The sequence below is a fragment of the Anastrepha ludens genome, chromosome 6 (assembly GCF_028408465.1).
Source record: "Anastrepha ludens isolate Willacy chromosome 6, idAnaLude1.1, whole genome shotgun sequence".
Classification (NCBI taxonomy): domain Eukaryota; kingdom Metazoa; phylum Arthropoda; class Insecta; order Diptera; family Tephritidae; genus Anastrepha; species Anastrepha ludens.
In genome coordinates this window covers 9,916,643-9,934,010 of record NC_071502.1, presented here as the reverse complement: position 1 = coordinate 9,934,010, position 17,368 = coordinate 9,916,643, and the positions used below count along the sequence as shown (strand labels likewise).

The 17,368-nt window shown below is 34.2% G+C and overlaps 1 protein-coding gene across 2 annotated transcripts in view; it reads left to right on the top strand.

Moving 5' to 3' along the window:
* LOC128867687 (serine proteinase stubble-like) overlaps positions 1-17,368 on the top strand; it is a 57,874-nt gene that overhangs the window by 23,370 nt on the left and 17,136 nt on the right. Inside the window, exons 1-2 of one of the 2 annotated variants that reach the window (XM_054109129.1) lie at positions 1,305-1,530; positions 10,818-10,994. In XM_054109129.1, coding sequence (XP_053965104.1) covers positions 1,305-1,530; positions 10,818-10,994 — 403 coding nt within the window. Of the gene's footprint in view, positions 1-1,304; positions 1,531-10,817; positions 10,995-17,368 lie in introns of those variants that run through there. The other variant, XM_054109128.1, reaches the window with a different exon arrangement.

Here is a 17,368-nt window from a genome sequence, read left to right as displayed (position 1 = left end):
TTCCACCGAAAGGTTACTGTGGCAAGCGAAGCCATGCGGTGGTGGCAAGTGTAGCGAGTTGGTGAATTTTAAAAGGCAAACGAAAAGTTGATATAAGAAAATGCTATCAAATTTAATAAATCTAACTAATTTTAATTAGATAATAAATAGAAAAAAATGTTATGATTTTCTGCTTTTAAATTGCTTAACATAAAAGCAGGTGAGGGGATGTGCAACAAAGCAAGGATCTAAGGCTTTAGCTATGTTTGAAAATTAAACAAATTTACTTGAAACCACCACCGCACGAAAAGTCAGCTTCGGCTTGCTTAATTTATTTTGCAAAAACGAAAAACAAATAATAAAATTTTCCCAAAATAAAGAAAAGAAAGTTTCGGTGTAATTACGCAGTGTTGTTGTGTTATCGCTATTGCCACTTTTGCCGCATGCCGCGTTTTTAGCCATTGCCTCCGTTTTTACTTTTGCTTTCGGTTCGTACACCACTGGTGTCGTTTGCGGTGATTTCTTGCTTTGATGCTCGAGTGACGGCATTGAAAGTGAAAGTCCTCGCTACGCAGGAATTCGCGATACTCAACGTGCAGTGTGTTTTAAGTTTCAACTATAAATTGTAAATTTTCGCGTCTCAAAATATTGCTGCTGTGAAGTGTTGTGTGTATTAAAATTAAAATAAAAAAATAAAAAATATTATTTAAAAAATATTAAAGAAGAATTAAGAAAAAACAAATTTAAAAAATAAAGGAATTTAAAAAAATATAAAAAATATATTTAAAAAAATATTAAAAACAAAATATTATTTAAAAATATTAAAAAAGGATTAAGAAAAACAAATTTTAAAAATAAAGGAATTTAAAAAAAGATAAAAAATATTAAAAAAAAGTATTTTTTAAAAAATATTAAAAAAGTATTAAGAAAAACAAATTTTAAAAATAAAGGAGTTTAAAGAAATATAAAAAATATATTTAAAAAAATATTAAAAACAAAATATAATTTAAAAATATTAAAAAAGTATTAAGAAAAACTAATTTAAAAAATAAAGGAATTTAAAAAAATATAAAAATAAATTGAAAAAAATATTAAAAACAAAATATTATTTAAAAATATTAAAAAGGGCTTAAGAAAAACTAATTTAAAAAAGAACTTTAAAAGAAAATATAAAAAATATATTTAAAAAAATATTTAAAAAAAATATTATTTAAAAAATATTAAAAAAGTATTAAGAAAAAACAAATATTAAGAAAAAGGATTTAATAAATATAAAAAATATACTGTTTTATATTAAAAAAAATATATAAAAAATATTTACAAAAATGTCAAAGTTCACTCGCCGAAAACGGTATGCCAAAATGGATACTTGGTTGCGAGTGTTTTCCCTTGTGCTTTGCTTAACACTACACACCTGCATCATAAGCGCTCTGGCGCATCCGAGTCCAGCACAGGAGCACGACATGCTGATATTGGACGCCTTGTCGAGACGCAGCAGCAGCGGTGGCGGTTACTATAGCGAGGGTTCAGTCATGGAAATGCTGTCGAGAAGTAGTTTAACAGAATGTGTTTACTTTTTTTTGCTTTATTTATTAAGAAAAAACTTAATTTTTTGGTGCCACCTACTTCTTTTTGGTATTCAGTTATTGGGTTCAGTTTTTTTTTTAATTCAGTGGTTTGATGCGTCGTATAATCCGCTCTAATCGCTTTTAGCTACTTTCAGTCTAAAATTCATTTTTTTTTTCACAGCCCACTTTAGTTCGCTAATAGCTTAGCTTCACAGAAATTCATGAAATTCTTGCGCCGAGAGAGAGCGCGCACTTGGACGAAAATCAAATGCATCCTGTGTGATACCACTGCAAAGGAAATAAGGAAGAAAAGAAAACTAATAGGAAGCCAGGGAGCAGAAGGCTCTGGTGATTGTTTCGCAGATTGAAATAGAAATTTGAAAAAGGCGAGCCAAGTAGCACCGAGGAAGTGGTAACTCCTAAAAGACTCAGGCTAAAAAGCCCAGTGCGTTCAAGGCGCTAGAAAGTAAAAGGGTAGATGGTCAAGGAGGAAAGGAGTAAAGGAGGGAAATGACAGAAAAATGTATAGTAGAACAGAGACTGAGATAGAGATAGCTAGTGCTGTGAGAATTTTCCAGATCCTTTGACAAATCAGAAAATACCCTCCAGTTTCAGAGAACGAATATTACTCATTCTCTTAACCTTAAAACCAAAAATTGGTAGTCTTGTTCTAGCAAAGGCAGGACACTCACAGAGAAAATGCACAGTGCTATCCGCCTCCTCTAAGAAAGACAAGCAAATCGGGTTATCAATGATTCCAATGACGCTCATACGCTGACCCCATGAATTGTTTGCTGTGGTAATACCGACCATCAACAGAACGTCATTTCTACCATCTTTCAGTTCTGCAGCATTCTAGACCGGAACATTGTTCTTTATGTCAATTGAATACATAATCGCTAATCCAATTCACAATTCCTGTAAAACTGAGTCAGATTATTGACTCTGTTCCCTGTGGGGTAACCACTGATTCGCAGTTGGCCGATTCATCCGCAATTTCTTTTCCTTGAAGTCACCGAGGGAGTGTACTAGAACCCATATAAGTATAAGTTTATTTCATCTTGCAACAAAATTTAGCTTCTTCTTACATTCTTGAACAATCTTTAAGGATTGCTTTGCATTCACAGATTAGATTTGATTAGGTTGGTGGGCTGCTAACAATTCTCTCGCCACGCTTAAACCCAAAACTCTTCTCTCTAAGAGCTTATAGATCCCTTACTACTTTCTAAAGCAGTCGGTAGAGTAGAATAACTTGACAACTTGGTTTGCAATGGCACCCAAAACTCTTGCATTACGCTACATGGGCAAGGCAGTCGCAAAATAGATTGCTGCTAGTTTTTAGCTTTTTTTTGTCCTAGCAAAAATCATGCAAAAGTCAATCTGATATAACCTAGTTATTCTCGCTGTCTTCCTATAAGAATTTGGTCTGAAAATAGCTCTTTGGATATTAAAACATCTTTTCTACTCCGTTAAATTTTGCGGTTTCCTCATGCTCCATTCTGACCACACGAATTTGGCTGTGCTACAGAAGGTTATGGATTTCGTTAGCTCGTACTCGCTGCTCTGAGGAATGAAGTATTGGATGAGGCTTCAAAATTTAAAATAATATTAAATCAATTATAATCTGATCTATTGCGTGTGGTGTCTGATCGAAAATTTTTTTATTCAGTTAGTTTTGGTTGCTTTAACTCCGCAAAAAAAATTTTATTTCTTCACTTTTTTGAAGCGATTTTATGATGTTCCGCAATGGAGTAACGGAGAATATGTATACCACGTGGCGTAGAATTATCATTTTTTTCCTTGTTCACTCCACTCGGGAGCATAGCGCGTCGACAAGACTCAGCCTTGCGTTGGTTTCGTTAATCTATTTTGCCTTCTGAAATTATCATAAAATGTTGACATTTTTACAAGTGGCGATGTAGGTCATTCGTACCAACTTGACCAAAAAGTTCCAGTAACCGCCAGGTGACGCTCTAAGTCAACTGATTCTGTTTAGTTCTGCTGCCAGTTCTGCCACACCTGTGATTAACATTCCCCCCAAAATTTCATCGCCATTGCTTGATATTTCTAAATATTGTTGCCATCTTAAAAAATACTAACTCTGCACGTGTTTTCGATTTTTTAGTTCTAAAAATAGATGTGAATTATCAACACTGAGTTTGTATTATATTTTGCATTAAAAATGGATTCAATGGTGTGAAAATCGTGGAAACGTTGATAAACTGTTTCGGTAATGATCCTCCAAAGAAAACAGCTTTCACGAGTGGCATAAAATACGTTGGTTGTTCCTACCCTGCAAGAAATCTACATGGCGTGTATGACTTTTAGTTATGTCCACGCCAACTGGAACACAATGAGGGTTGTTTTCATACCTAAATCACGACTCATCCAAGGATTTCAGCTTATAACTCTTACCTCATGTATTCTAAAATTGTTTGACAGATTGATTGATTATCACATCCGAGTGTATATCGAATTCAAACTATCTCCAGCGCAGCACGCGCACCTGAAGGGAACAGTTTTGCACGAGGTTTTAGAGACTGTGGAAAAATCTCTGCAGGGCAAACAATTCATGTTGACCGTCTTCATAAATATAGGGAGCGCTTTTAACAACATCAGGGCGGAGTTAATCGTCACTGCGTTAGACAGACTAAAGACTAAAATACCTATCTGTTGTTGGGTCTCGTCCCTGCTTGGTTAATGCGGTGGGAGATGGGACTAAAGTCACTAGATTCGTGCACAGAAGGACGCCGCAAGGTGATGCCCTTTCGCCTCTCTTTTCGCTATTTGCTATTGACGAAGTTCTGACAATGATAATAAGGGTGACATTAAGGAAGTAGTAATGTCATTGACGTGGTCCTAATGGTATCGGGACCGTTTCCCTCAGTCATAGCTGAGATTTTATTCAAGTTTGGAAAGCCAACTCCGAAAAAACGGAGCTGGTGATATTTACCAGAAAATATAAACCTACACACTTTAGACTTCTCAAATTAAACAACCACGTTCTTCCGCTTTCATCGGAAGTTAGCACCTTGGAGTGATACTTGACTGCAAACTCCATTGGAAGCTACGCATTGAAAATCGAGTAAAGAAGACCAGCATAGCTTTCTACTCCTGCAAATCTATGTTGGACAAAAAATGGGGACTCAAGCCACAGGTCCTGCTTTGGATGATCAGCGTAGCTGACAAGCTCTTCAGAAGGGCTACAATGTCATTAAATTGAGGAAGGTGCAAAGAACTCTATGTATTGGGGAAGATGCAAAAGACTCTATCACCGGAGTAAGTAGAACTTTTCCCAGTACTGCCCTGAAGGCCGTTTTGCACTTACTTCCCATAGACTTTCACGTTGTTTCCATCGATGCTCAAAATGTAATCAGGTTAAAGAAAGTTGCCCTCTGGAGGCTATCTCCCTCTACCAAGGGACATAGTAGCATTTTTAAGCAGTTAACACCGTATTTCTCTGAACTTCGGACAGATATCTCTATCCGCAAACTGTAGTTTAAGGGTCGTGATAAGGCAATCTTTTCAAGTAGTCAGGATTGGAATGAGGGGAAAATCTGCAATAAAGCCTCTATCTTCACTGAAGACTCCAAGATGGAATCAGGAGCCGGACCAGGGGTTTTCTCTAAATCAGCCAATTTTTCTATCTCCTTAAAACTGCCGAAAACTGCAGGTTTTTTTCAGGCAAAAGTCTTTGCGATCCTGCAGGAATGTAAAATACTTAAGGAACATGGGAGCTAGGCAGATATTAACATTTTTTTCGATAGTCAAGCCGCGATCAAGGCTCTGACGACGCCATGGTGCAGAACAAAACTAGTCAACTTTTGTAAGTAGAAAATCAAATCTCTTGGGTGTGCAGGTAGCATTTCTCTGACCTGGGTTTCAGGACATAGGAACATAGAAATAAATGAAATTGTTGAGCTGGCTGAGGAGCTGATGAGCTTGCCAGGAAGGGGTTCACTGAGTTGGTCTCAGCGGTCCCCTACCCAGACATCGGCATCATCCAGACTGTTGTTAAAGGGAAATTACACAACTTATTTCTCAGAAAAGCGCATGACAGATGGGGCTTCATTCGTTTGTGTGCTATTTCGAAAACTCTTTGGCCCGAATACGATAGACACAGGACGCCGATAGCTCTGACGATTCCCTGTGGGTACCTTTCAGGGTTGGAAATTGTTGAGCACTTTCTCTGCAAATGTCCACCTTGGGTAGCTAGACGAATAGGATCACTTCACGCTCCTTTCTTCGACAGTTTGGGGTATTGCGCCAACGACCTAAATCCCATCAGTCTTCTTCTGTGCATCAACAGCTTTGACCGGCTGTAGATACCTGCTGTTTAGAGGTATCATAATGGCTTCAAAACGGCATTTTAGGCTACTTGGCGAGTGCCAGAGTGGTAGTTCGACCATTTCCCTACCTACCTATCGGTTGCAGAAAAGTTAGACACAGAGGTATAAGATCATGAATGTATAAGGTATCAAATATCATATCTGGTATAGTTAGATCCTGCTAAGCTGCCTCGCTTATCAAGTAGTTTACTGTTTTCTGCTGAACGTGGATTTAATAGCCACAGGCTGCCCATACATCGTTTGAAAGTATTCAGTCCAAGTTTCTCCTCTGATTTCTCGTATCCGCCTTATTTGATTTCGGTGATGCTTTTAACGAGAACCCTTTATCAGGGCAAAAATGCACCAGGCAGTTATCCATAGCAAAAAGAGATGGATATTACATGCAAAAATTATTTTATACCTTAAATTTGATTTGCTAATTGAAATCGAATTTTCCTTATAAAAATAATTTATTTTACTTTCATTCTAAGCTGGCGGGTTAGGGAGTAACGTCAGACACCGCATCGCTATCAAAAGTATCTAGTTTTTGAAAGGCTTTGATTGAACTTTTGCTACAAATTTTGCCATTTATTTTACTGTTTAATGATCAAAGCTGTTAATTGTTCAGAGTCCAACCCAGACTCTTTGGATATTAAAACAATGCGCCTTGCACAACAGTGCTCGCTTTCATCTGAAACTTAAAAAGTACACTCTCAGAAAAATTTGGCAATAGAGACTTGTTGTCCAGGAAAGTTCACTGCACTGACCGTTTTGTAGTACTATTTTCACTTGCCCTTGAACCCGCTCGATGTTTTGAAGAATTTATTCAGCCATTGCAGCATCAATATACTTCAATTGTCGAGGTTCCAGAAAAGCAGCACCCTAGTAACTTGCACCTTTACTTGATTTCTGACTTCTTTCCCATTTCTAAATCACCCAAAAAAATTCATTGAATTCATCTTTGAGGGAGATATACATCTACCTTTGAGTAAAGTATGGCATTCAATTCAGTAAAAGAAGTTTCAAAAATCCAATAATTTCAATCTCGGTGAACAATATCGCATTTCGCAAAACTATTTGACCGCTCATAATTATTATGGATATGTTAATTAGAGAGCGATTTGCCACTGAATATTCATTGAACTGCTATTATTTCATTCACCTCTTGAACTCTTTGTTATACAATAAAGTGATTGGCATGACACAAGACATGAATAGAAGTTAATTAAATAAATCGAACGATTCAAAAATTATTAGACTGCCAAGTAAAAATCAAAATTCGCATTAAATAAGAAAGAGCTGGCGTGTAAATTTACCAAATGAAATTTGTTCGCTGGTACTCTATATGTGTTGCTCATTCTCGTGTGTATGTGTGCCTAACACTTAGCCATTCAAGCACGTGAATTTCAACCTCTTATTTTTCACTAAAAAGACATTTCTCATTTTCATGTAATTTTTTTATGCTTTTCCAGTTTTCATAATTTTCCCGTATCAACGTTTGCGTTACGAACATACAGTGAGGCTCACTGAAAATCGTACAGTGGATTCTTTGTAATACTTTCCACATATGTGTATAAAACAATAATTGACATTCGAACTTAATCAAAGCTTTTTAGAAAACTTCAAAAAGGACAAAATTTGATTAGGCATATTGTTTTCTTTCTGTTTTGATTAGCGAAATGCCACCCCTAATAAAGTTCTTGTTTTAAAATGTAGTTTAAAAGAAATAACTATTACATCATCGAAAATTGTTTTTTTTCGTTTATTAAATTAAATTTTTTAATAAACAAAAAATTTTTTTTATAAATAAAATTTTTTTATAGATAATTTTTTTTTATAAATACATTTTTTTTTATAATAAAATTTTTTTTATAAACACATTTTTTGTTATAAATTTTTTTTTTTATAAATATTTTTCATGCATAGAATTTTTTTATTTTATTTCTTTAATAAAACGTTTTTTATATTATTAAATGTTTTTCATAAATAAATATATTATTTTTTATATATATTAAATAAATTTTTTTTTTCAAATAAAATTTTTTTGTAAATACATTTTTTTCTGAATAATTTTTTTTTTTTAACAAAGTTTTTTTATAAATAAATGGTTTTTTAATAAACATTTTTTTATACATACAATTTTTTTATTTTTTTTTTAATAAACTTTTTTTTATATATTAATAAATTTTTTTATTTGTTTATATTAATAATTTTTTTTTATAATTTTTTTTTTTTAAATAAATTTTTTTTTCTAAATAAATTTCTTTTTATCATAAATTTTTTTATATTTTTTTAATAATACAATTTTTTTAAAGAAATAATTTTGTTTTTGTGAATATGCAGCTTAAGAATATTAAAAAAAAATGTATTTAACATTTTTTAAAATTATAAAGCCCAAAAATTTCACATTGGATTTTCCTTGAGAATAAGTTTTGCAAATCTATCTATAAAAAAAAGAGACAACATTTCAGCGTAGTTGAGAACTCCTTTTGAGAATTCAGTTTTGGAAAATATTGAAAAATATTGGGCTAAATTTTCCAAAAAATATTTCATATTTTTTTTTTTGTAGGCTGTAGTTGTGATGCGTCTTAAAATAAATTCAGTAATACTTCAAAATTTTTCAATAGTTTCTATATAAGAAAATTTTGAACATTTTCAAACAATTCGACAAAATTTCGTCAAAACTGAAACTTGCAGTTTGGAGTAAGTCTGGAAAATAGTGAGGAAATTCTACAAAATTTCATAATGATCAAAATTTTAATTATTATTCTTTCTATTAATTATGAAGTTTCAACCCTTTGCCCTTGATGCCGCAAGACGTCGTAAAAGTCGATGGCGCCAGTCGGGCGACAAGAAGTCATAAATAGAACAGAAAAGATTTCCGGGCTCAGTAGAGTTCAGATCAGTAATTTTGCTTTGAAATTTAACGCTATGAATCAGTTTCAACAAATTGTGTGTTTTCTGGCATTCATATATTTGTTTTAAATCACTAAGGGAGAAAAAACTCTTAAAAGCCAAATATGTTCCGACTAGCTGGTACTCCCATAAGAGAAATTTGCCGATCGCAAGGGGTTAAACAAATCTTCAGAGAATAACTGACAAAATTTCGTCGTATTTCATATTTTTTTGCCTTAAATAAAAATTATTACTTTTTTATCATTATATACTAATTTTTATTATTCATTAAATATTACTTTTTTAATGCAGCATTTGAAAATATTGAAAGAAGTGAGGGCAAATATGGTCATACATTTTTCCATTCTTGTAGAGAATGAAGTTATTATTAAGTCTTGAAAAAAGTAGAAAATGAAATTTATAATTGCAGCTTTTTATTTAAACCAGGAAGTTTTAGAAAATCAAAATGAAGACTCGTTTGTTTGAGAATGCAATTTGGAAAATATTGAAAAAAAAATTTATCGAATTTATTCATATCTTCAAAACTTTTCAATGAAATTTGAAACTTTTTTATCGGAATTAAACAAAAATCAAATTTCGGTGCAGCCAGACAATATTTTGGTATAATAAGGAGATAATAATAAATAAAATAAAATAAAGTCTGAAGTAGTTCAAAATTTTTTTTCTGTGATTAAAAAAACTCGACAAAATTCCTTCATCATATTTTTAATAGTTTGGAGAATTCTTGAAAACAGCTTCACAAAAATGTTTCTTCATTTTTTTTTTGAAAATAGGGGTTTGACCAATCATTAAAAATAGGCCTCGCCCAAATTATATTTTTTTCATGTGTAAAATTTTAATACATAATCAAAAAATTTTTTTACATTTTTTTTTTTTTTTTTGGAGTATGCTGTTTTGAAAGATCTTAAAACAATGCCTATACAATTTCTTTATTTCAAAAATTGTTCGGTACCAAGTTATTCATTGAAAGTATTGCCCATCGCTCGCTACTACTTTTTCCCATCTTTCTGGTAGATCCCGTATACCGTTGCCCATCGCTCGCTACTACTTTTTCCCATCTTTCTGGTAGATCCCGTATACCGTTGCGGTAAAACTGTTCATCTTTTGAGACTATCCACGGATCAAGCCATTTTTCGATGTCTTCATATGAATGGAACTGCTGGTCAGCTAGACCATGTGCCATCGATCGGAACAAGTGCTAATCGGACGGCGCAATATTTGGATGATATGGCGGGTGGGTTAGGATTTCCTATTTCAGTGTTTCCAGGTAGGTTTTAACGGGTTTGGCAACGTGAGGCCGAGCGTTGTCATGCTGTAGAATCACTTTTTCATGCCTCTCCGCGTATTGCGGCCGCTTCCCGCGCAGTGCTCGGCTCAATCGCATCAACTGAAGTCGACACCGATCCCCAGTGATGGTTTTGATTGGTTTTAACAGTTCATAATAAATAACACCAACTTGGTCCCACCAAATACATAGCATAACCTTGGCAGCGTGAATATTCGGCCGAGCCGACGATGTAGGAGCATTACCGGACAGTCCCTATGACTTTCTTTTCTTTGGATTGCTGTAATGAATCCATTTTTCATCACTCGTCACGATGCGATGAAGAAAACCCTTCTTTTTTTGCCGCTGAGCAGTTGAAATTCTTCATGATTTGAAAATTTAATAAGCTTTTTTTTAGAAAAAGTTTTCAAACTTTTTCGTGATTCGAAAATTTAATAAGTTTTTTTTTGGAAATTTTTTTTTTCTTTTTTGAAATTTAATATATAACATTGATTTGTCCTCTAGTTCTTATGTTATAATTTGTGTTTTAATAAAAAATTACTCAAAGCAAAAGAAATACGAAAGCATCACAGAAACTCAGCTATACGATTTTTAGTGGCACTCACTGTACATGCATTCAAGCTTTTATACTCCAAGATATCTTTATTACCACTTTACCACACACTGTTTCAATTTCTATTAACCCGTTTTCATTTCTTCTTTTTCTCCTTTTCTCCCCGTTTTCTTGTTTTTCCTTTTCAGTGATTCCGCAGACTTGCCGCTTTCGTGGACACAAATTCGAGTGCGGTCTTTCCATTTCGTGTGTACTGGGCGGCGGTAAGCCGCTTGACCTCTGTTCGGGCGGCATGATTTGGTCGTGCTGTGTGGATAAAGACCTCGATGCCGAGGACACGCATGCGGGTCAAGTGAATAACACAAGTGAGTAGAATGCGTGGAAGCAGATCGTAAAGTTAGAATAGTCGAAGCAAAAGAAAAAAGTATGAAATAATCTTGAATGCCTTTAATGTAATTTTGCAACGCGGTAGCGCAGGCACTCTGAATTTGCCTGCAAATAATTTGGAATTTTATGCTAAGTAAAATGCTATAATGGCTGGCGAATTGCGCTTATGTAATTTGGCTGAATAATTTCGTTGAATTGTTTTGCGCAATAGATTTAATTCAGTTCACTTTTTGAAGCGAAGTTTCGCAAATGACAACAGTTGCAGCAACTACATACGTACGCTCGTACAAGTAAATATGTGGCACAATTGAAACGTGCATGCAACGTGCTGCACTTTTTAAGTCGATGTATTGCGCATACGCAGCCGCTACGAGCTCGATTGAAGGTGGCTGTGGGTGCTTGAACCGCGCATTGGCGCAGTGGCAGGTGTGCACAAACTTTTTGCGAAAAGTGCCAAAAGTATACTTATAAAATTTTTTATTTGTGTTCTGTAAAATAAATAAAAAATAGTTATGTGCCTATTTGTTGATTGATGGCCCCATGAGCTTACTTTTCTAGCCTTATGACGGATTGTAAGGTAAATTATTATGCCGTGCATAGATAACATAATTAAAATCAATCTCTCCGTTTCTCTCCATAAAACTCTCAGGACTTTGAGTCATACTTTGAGCCATTCGAGGATTAGAACTACATTTTTGTTAAATTTTAAAGGGAGTTATAATATCCTAAAGACACTGGCATTGTCAAAAATTAAATTACATTTTTTCATAAAATTGCCAAAATTCAATTTCAACAGAGGTTACAAAGTTTTGCGTAATATTCTGGTACGCTTTTCTAAAACTTTCGAATTAATTCCTCTTCGACATTTACTTGAGATCCGTCTTGAACTTTTTATGTGAAATAGGCGAGACTTACCTTGTAGAAAATCTATCGGGTGCGAATTAAATTGGAATAAATGACTACCAGTAATTAGTAGTCTGTAATCGATAAAGCTACAAGCGTGCCAGAATACCGCATTAAGGACTACAACCAGCTATTTTCTGATGTCCTGAGTACATCTCGTACACAATGAGGTCTGCTTGAGTGAGTAAGGGCATCCATGGGGGTAGTCGAAGTGCACTCTAGACTTATGGGAAGCCATCATCGCTTTGATCAATCCCGGCAGTACGTTTTTGAAAGAAAAAAATTAACTTTTAAAATTTTGCGGAATTTTGTTTTTTTGAAGTGAAACTTCTTAGGCGTCGATGGACAAGCGAGAATGGAGAGAAACATTTCAAAGTCATGCAACGTTTTGCACATTTTTGTTCCGCGAGAGAGAAAAAAGGTATAACGTGGAGGAAAAGGAGAGAGAGAGCTATACCTTATATACACTTTAGGCTATTTTTCCTGAGTTTTTCCTTGTGATTGCTAATTTCAAGTGAGAAATAACACTGCCTACTTTATGGCGCTTGTTTGTTGGTGCAACCTTGTAGGAAATATATTTTTGGTGCCTACTTTTTGGCGTTATATTTCCTTGGTGCCTACTGTTTGGGGCGTTTTTGGTCCCAATTTTTATGGCGGTTTTTTTGTGTGCCTACTTTTTGGTGTTTATTTCCGTTTCCTGGCTAGTGCTTGTGCGTACTATAAAGTGCTATCCATTCCGGCGTTGGATTTATTGGTATTGCCTTGCGGTAATTTTTTCGGAGTAATGCGCGTTGTTGCCACGGTTTGTGTCCGGCGTTTGCCTACACCAATTGACCCTTCTCCGTTTCTGTAAATTTTGTATATTTGTATTCTCTGCAAATGGTGTGAATTTATTTAGATATATATTATTTCTTTCTCTTTCTCTCTCACTCTCCCTCGGGTCTTTCTCTCTCTCTCTCTCTCTCATTCTCTCTCGGGGCTCTCCCTCTTTCTTTGTCTGCCTTGAAAGTTTCACTTCTGTTATGTGTTCTACGCTACACGCCCTTTTTTTTTGTCAAGTAGCTAACAAATGTTACGACTATCAGCCATTTTGCAATGTGCTCAAGACTATTTACTACTAAAAACATTTTTTTCACGGAATTTACATCTTTTGGCAAAATGCAAGGCCGTAATCATGTCTAGCCATCATTTTTAGCGGACTTGTGCTCCTGCGACATTTTTCTGTTCCCAAAACAGAAAGAGAAAAGCAAAAAAAGCGCGAAATGGAGAATTGCAGCGAACAAAATAGATATTGAGGAATAAATATATAATTTTCGAGAAAAAATCAAATATGTGAAAATCACTGGGCCCATCTAAATATCGACAGACCTTGTGCGATATTCATTGGGGAACCAACACCATGTTTACCTACTATATTCCGAAGAATGCTATACTCGGATGCCAATTATTGTCCTGTTGTCTTCAGTTGTCTCGGGATATCCGTGATAGGTTTACCTATTTATAAATTATCCCAGCAGACTCATGCAGGAGCTTCGTATGGCATTCACTTGCACAATTAAACCAACTTACCTAACTTAGCCATTTTCTTAGGGCTCCGCGTAGATGACATTGAGGGTGGCATCTCTCGGATAAATTATAACTTTAATAAGAAATCCAGTACATATTCATACTGGTTTCCCTGAAATGCTGCCGTAAATCGTCACATTTACCTGCCTTATCAAAGCAGATTAATTCATCTACAGAAGCAAAAATTGGAGGTCCAAACTGATTTGTATTTATGTATTTCTACGGTCTACCCAAATTAAAAATAAATAAAATAAATAAATTTAAAAATAATATTCGAAAATTTGTATCAACCGTCATCAAAATCAACTGCAGCACAGAAAGCTTATTCCAATTAACTCAGCCTGGCTTGCAAGAGTACGAAGATGAACTTACAAAGAGAGGAATGACAAAGCAAATCTTACTTGAGAAAGAGAGCAGCTGCTATGCTTTCTATTACTAGTGAACTGACGAAATATAGGAGTGTCATTATTATACTAAGTAAATTGAAATAGTGAAATATTAAGTAATTTTAAAATTTTAAATTAAGAGTTTAGATTCTTCCAGGTTCCATTATTTTTATTCAATATATGGCGCTTAACTATTATATGTCAAAAATGGCATAATTTAAATGTCCACCAAGAGCACACTGTAGGTAAACTCCGCGAACCAATCGATTTATAAATGCCTAATTGTTGGACGGAGATATCGATGTACCGATGTTGAACGCTTTGTAGCAACATTTTGCGCCACAGCAGCTATATTTTCAACATAACGTCTAGTTTTTGGTCTGCCAGTCCTTTTCTCATGTTCCTCAGAATCCTTGAATTGTTGACACATTTGAACGATTATTTTCACCGAAGAAAAAAAAGATTTTTGCGATATGCTGTTCTTAAGATCAACCATTTTATTAACAAAGTTCAATAATTTTAACTCATTAATCTGTCTTGTAAATTTAACAAATGCTAAAGATGACATTAAAACGTAACAACGGTTGAGTCTAGGAATTATTCACTACTGACATCTAGGCGTCACTTTTGAAAGACGCCACCTTCAAAAAGGGTAGATAGCATGATTCTAAGAGGAGAGAGATATTACATGCGAGAAAAATAAGGCGTTAAATCAATCGTAGTCACAATCGCAAACTAAAAATATGAGAACTTGATCGTTCAACATTGAATAAGATCCGCTTTGATTTTGATCAAAGTAAATTCATAAGAGTTACTACCAACATTTGCCATTAGTTGCGCGCATCAACATTGGTACGTTACCATTGTAGTGTCTCGTACACTTTTCTGGCAAGTTTTACTTTGGTGTAAACATAATCGTAGTGAGCTCTTTTTTTATTTCTGCAGCTGAGAAGCAATCACCTGCAAACGAAGAGTTTAAATGGAGAACATTGATTTGATGATTGCGCTTTTTTTAATTTATTTATGCAAATCAATGGGTTATTACACCCTAACAAACTAAGATTATAATTCAGATAGATTATAAAAATAATTAATAGGAATCAGTAATTTTCTCTAACTTTTTGCTAAAATCTCTCCGCAATGAGATATCTAAACAATTACGTAATATATATTATATATATGTTTTTTGAAATTATTGGATATGGGAATAAGTTTCAGCCCTCGTAAACAAGGTGTCGCTGCTGATACTATTTTTGTGTTCGCTCTGGTAATATACTGGTGATCTAAAGGTGTATATGTGAGGTCTGGGTCGCAGTATATTCATTTGAAGCATAAATATCCCTTTTTATTTGACGTACCCCTTTCCTCTTCACTAACTCTCTGTTATGCTCAGTCATGAGCTTAGGGTATTTCATAAGATGTTGTTAATGAGCTCAAAAGATGTATGGCTAATAAGAGAGAGAAAATGAGTTTTCATAATTGTGTACTATTTTTTTTTTTACTGACTTTATGAAAGTCGTAGTGCTATAGCACTTCTAAGCACCTTTATAATAAATAAATAGGGAAAAAGGCATATTGAAAAAAATTAATGAATAGTTTTCTTTTAGTGAATTTATAATTACAAGAGCCTTACATAATATAGACCTACATTTACTTCTCTTTATTACAAGTCTGAGATCAAAAAATATTCTTAAAGACCACACAGCCAATATTAATCTAAATGCGTATCAATCTTAAAATTAGGACAATATAAGTACATAATAACACGAGCTAAGATAAATGAACCAAATTCTAAAAAATGTGATTCATTATTTATTGAAATACAAATATTTGAGTAAATACATTTCTAATTCCATGCAGAATTTATAAATGTAACACATTGAGGAGAGACAAGCCTGATTGGCAAAAATCTCCACAGGAGCCCAAGATTTTTTCTTAGAAAATGGTGTGAGAGCTGTAGGGTATGTATTTCGTTCAGAGCCACTACGATTTGCGTTGTAGTTAATTTTGTATTTTATACTTAATTTTATAAAATATGACAGTTCTGTAAAAATCATCACAAGCGTATGAAATTTTCAGTAATATTAAAAAACCTCAGTCATGTGTTTTGAACGCCATGGCACTCCAGGAAGGTTTAGCTGTCGCACAAAAACTTTCGACATGGCACTCAATGTGTTAAACGAAATTTGCCGATTTTTGTTTTTAATTTAGTGCAAAGTTCGATTTATATGGCTTTGGTTAGAGCAAGAACAATATTTTTTCTTACTGACATTTCAACTCTAAAAATAATAGCATTTAAAATAATACTTAAAAGAATAGTCAACATGCATTCGTAATGTTCGCCAGCATAACTTATTTAAAAATTTACGTTTGAAAAATCTACACAAAATAACATACAAAATCTCAAGAAAGTCTGAAAAAAGTTTACCTTTTCAGCCAAAGTCTGAACAAAGTTTGAACATCCCTGCTGCGCTGCGACCACTTCAACGAACATCTGATTGACGTCTACAGTTCAACGTTGGTCAGCGCGAGTTTTAAGTTTTACTTTGCTACATATTTTCCTTTATTTATTTGCTTTGATAGCTTTTGCATTAAGACAAAGCATTTTTCTTATATAAAACTCGATGCGCATGCAACCGATCACACAGCAAAACAAAAACAAACAAAAACCCGTACGATAACCACAATAAAATAGTAACAATATCAATAAATGCCAGCAGCGAGCGCGCCGTATAAGCAAAAGCAATGGGGGAAAACAAAAATAGCAACAACAATAAAAGCGCATGCATTGGCGTTGTGCTCTGATAACTTCCACGCATTGCTCTTCACCATATTTTTGCTTACTGGTGTTTTTGTTGCATTTGTTGAGTTTGTTTTTATTTTCCACAATACCCGTATGAGGGCTGTTTAGGTTTTGATATTTTTCATTTTATTTTCTAATTGCTCTTTTATTTGTTTCACTCGCTAAGTTGCGCGTTTATTTTCCCATCAAAATTTTTCCACAATTTGCGCCGTTTCAAGTTGCTCGCTTAAGTCTTTTGTAACGTGAAGCTCAATTTTTGGGATGTCTTTTGTTCTTTTATTTATTTATTTATTTATTTTTTAATTATTTTTTATTTATTATTTTATTTTATTTTTGTTTTTGCACAGCATTTTTGGTTCCAGAGCTTATAATAGTTGAGTCTTACAATAATTATTACTGAACTTTATTTATACGCCCATGAAGATATCTGCCTATAGCCACACAAAACAATATTTTTTATAGACATACATACTTATACCCTTTATATACATACCTAAATGGGAATATACCCTATGATCAAAAAGTACCGAGAACCGGTCCATATTTTTTTCTTATGTTGTCGGACCAGACAGTCAGTCAAGAATATTATTTATCCGTTTTGAAACATTCGAGAGAGTTGTATGTCGCAAACGGCGGGAAATGTGGGCAACCAATTCTTGGATTTTTCATGATGATAACGCGAATACGAATTTGA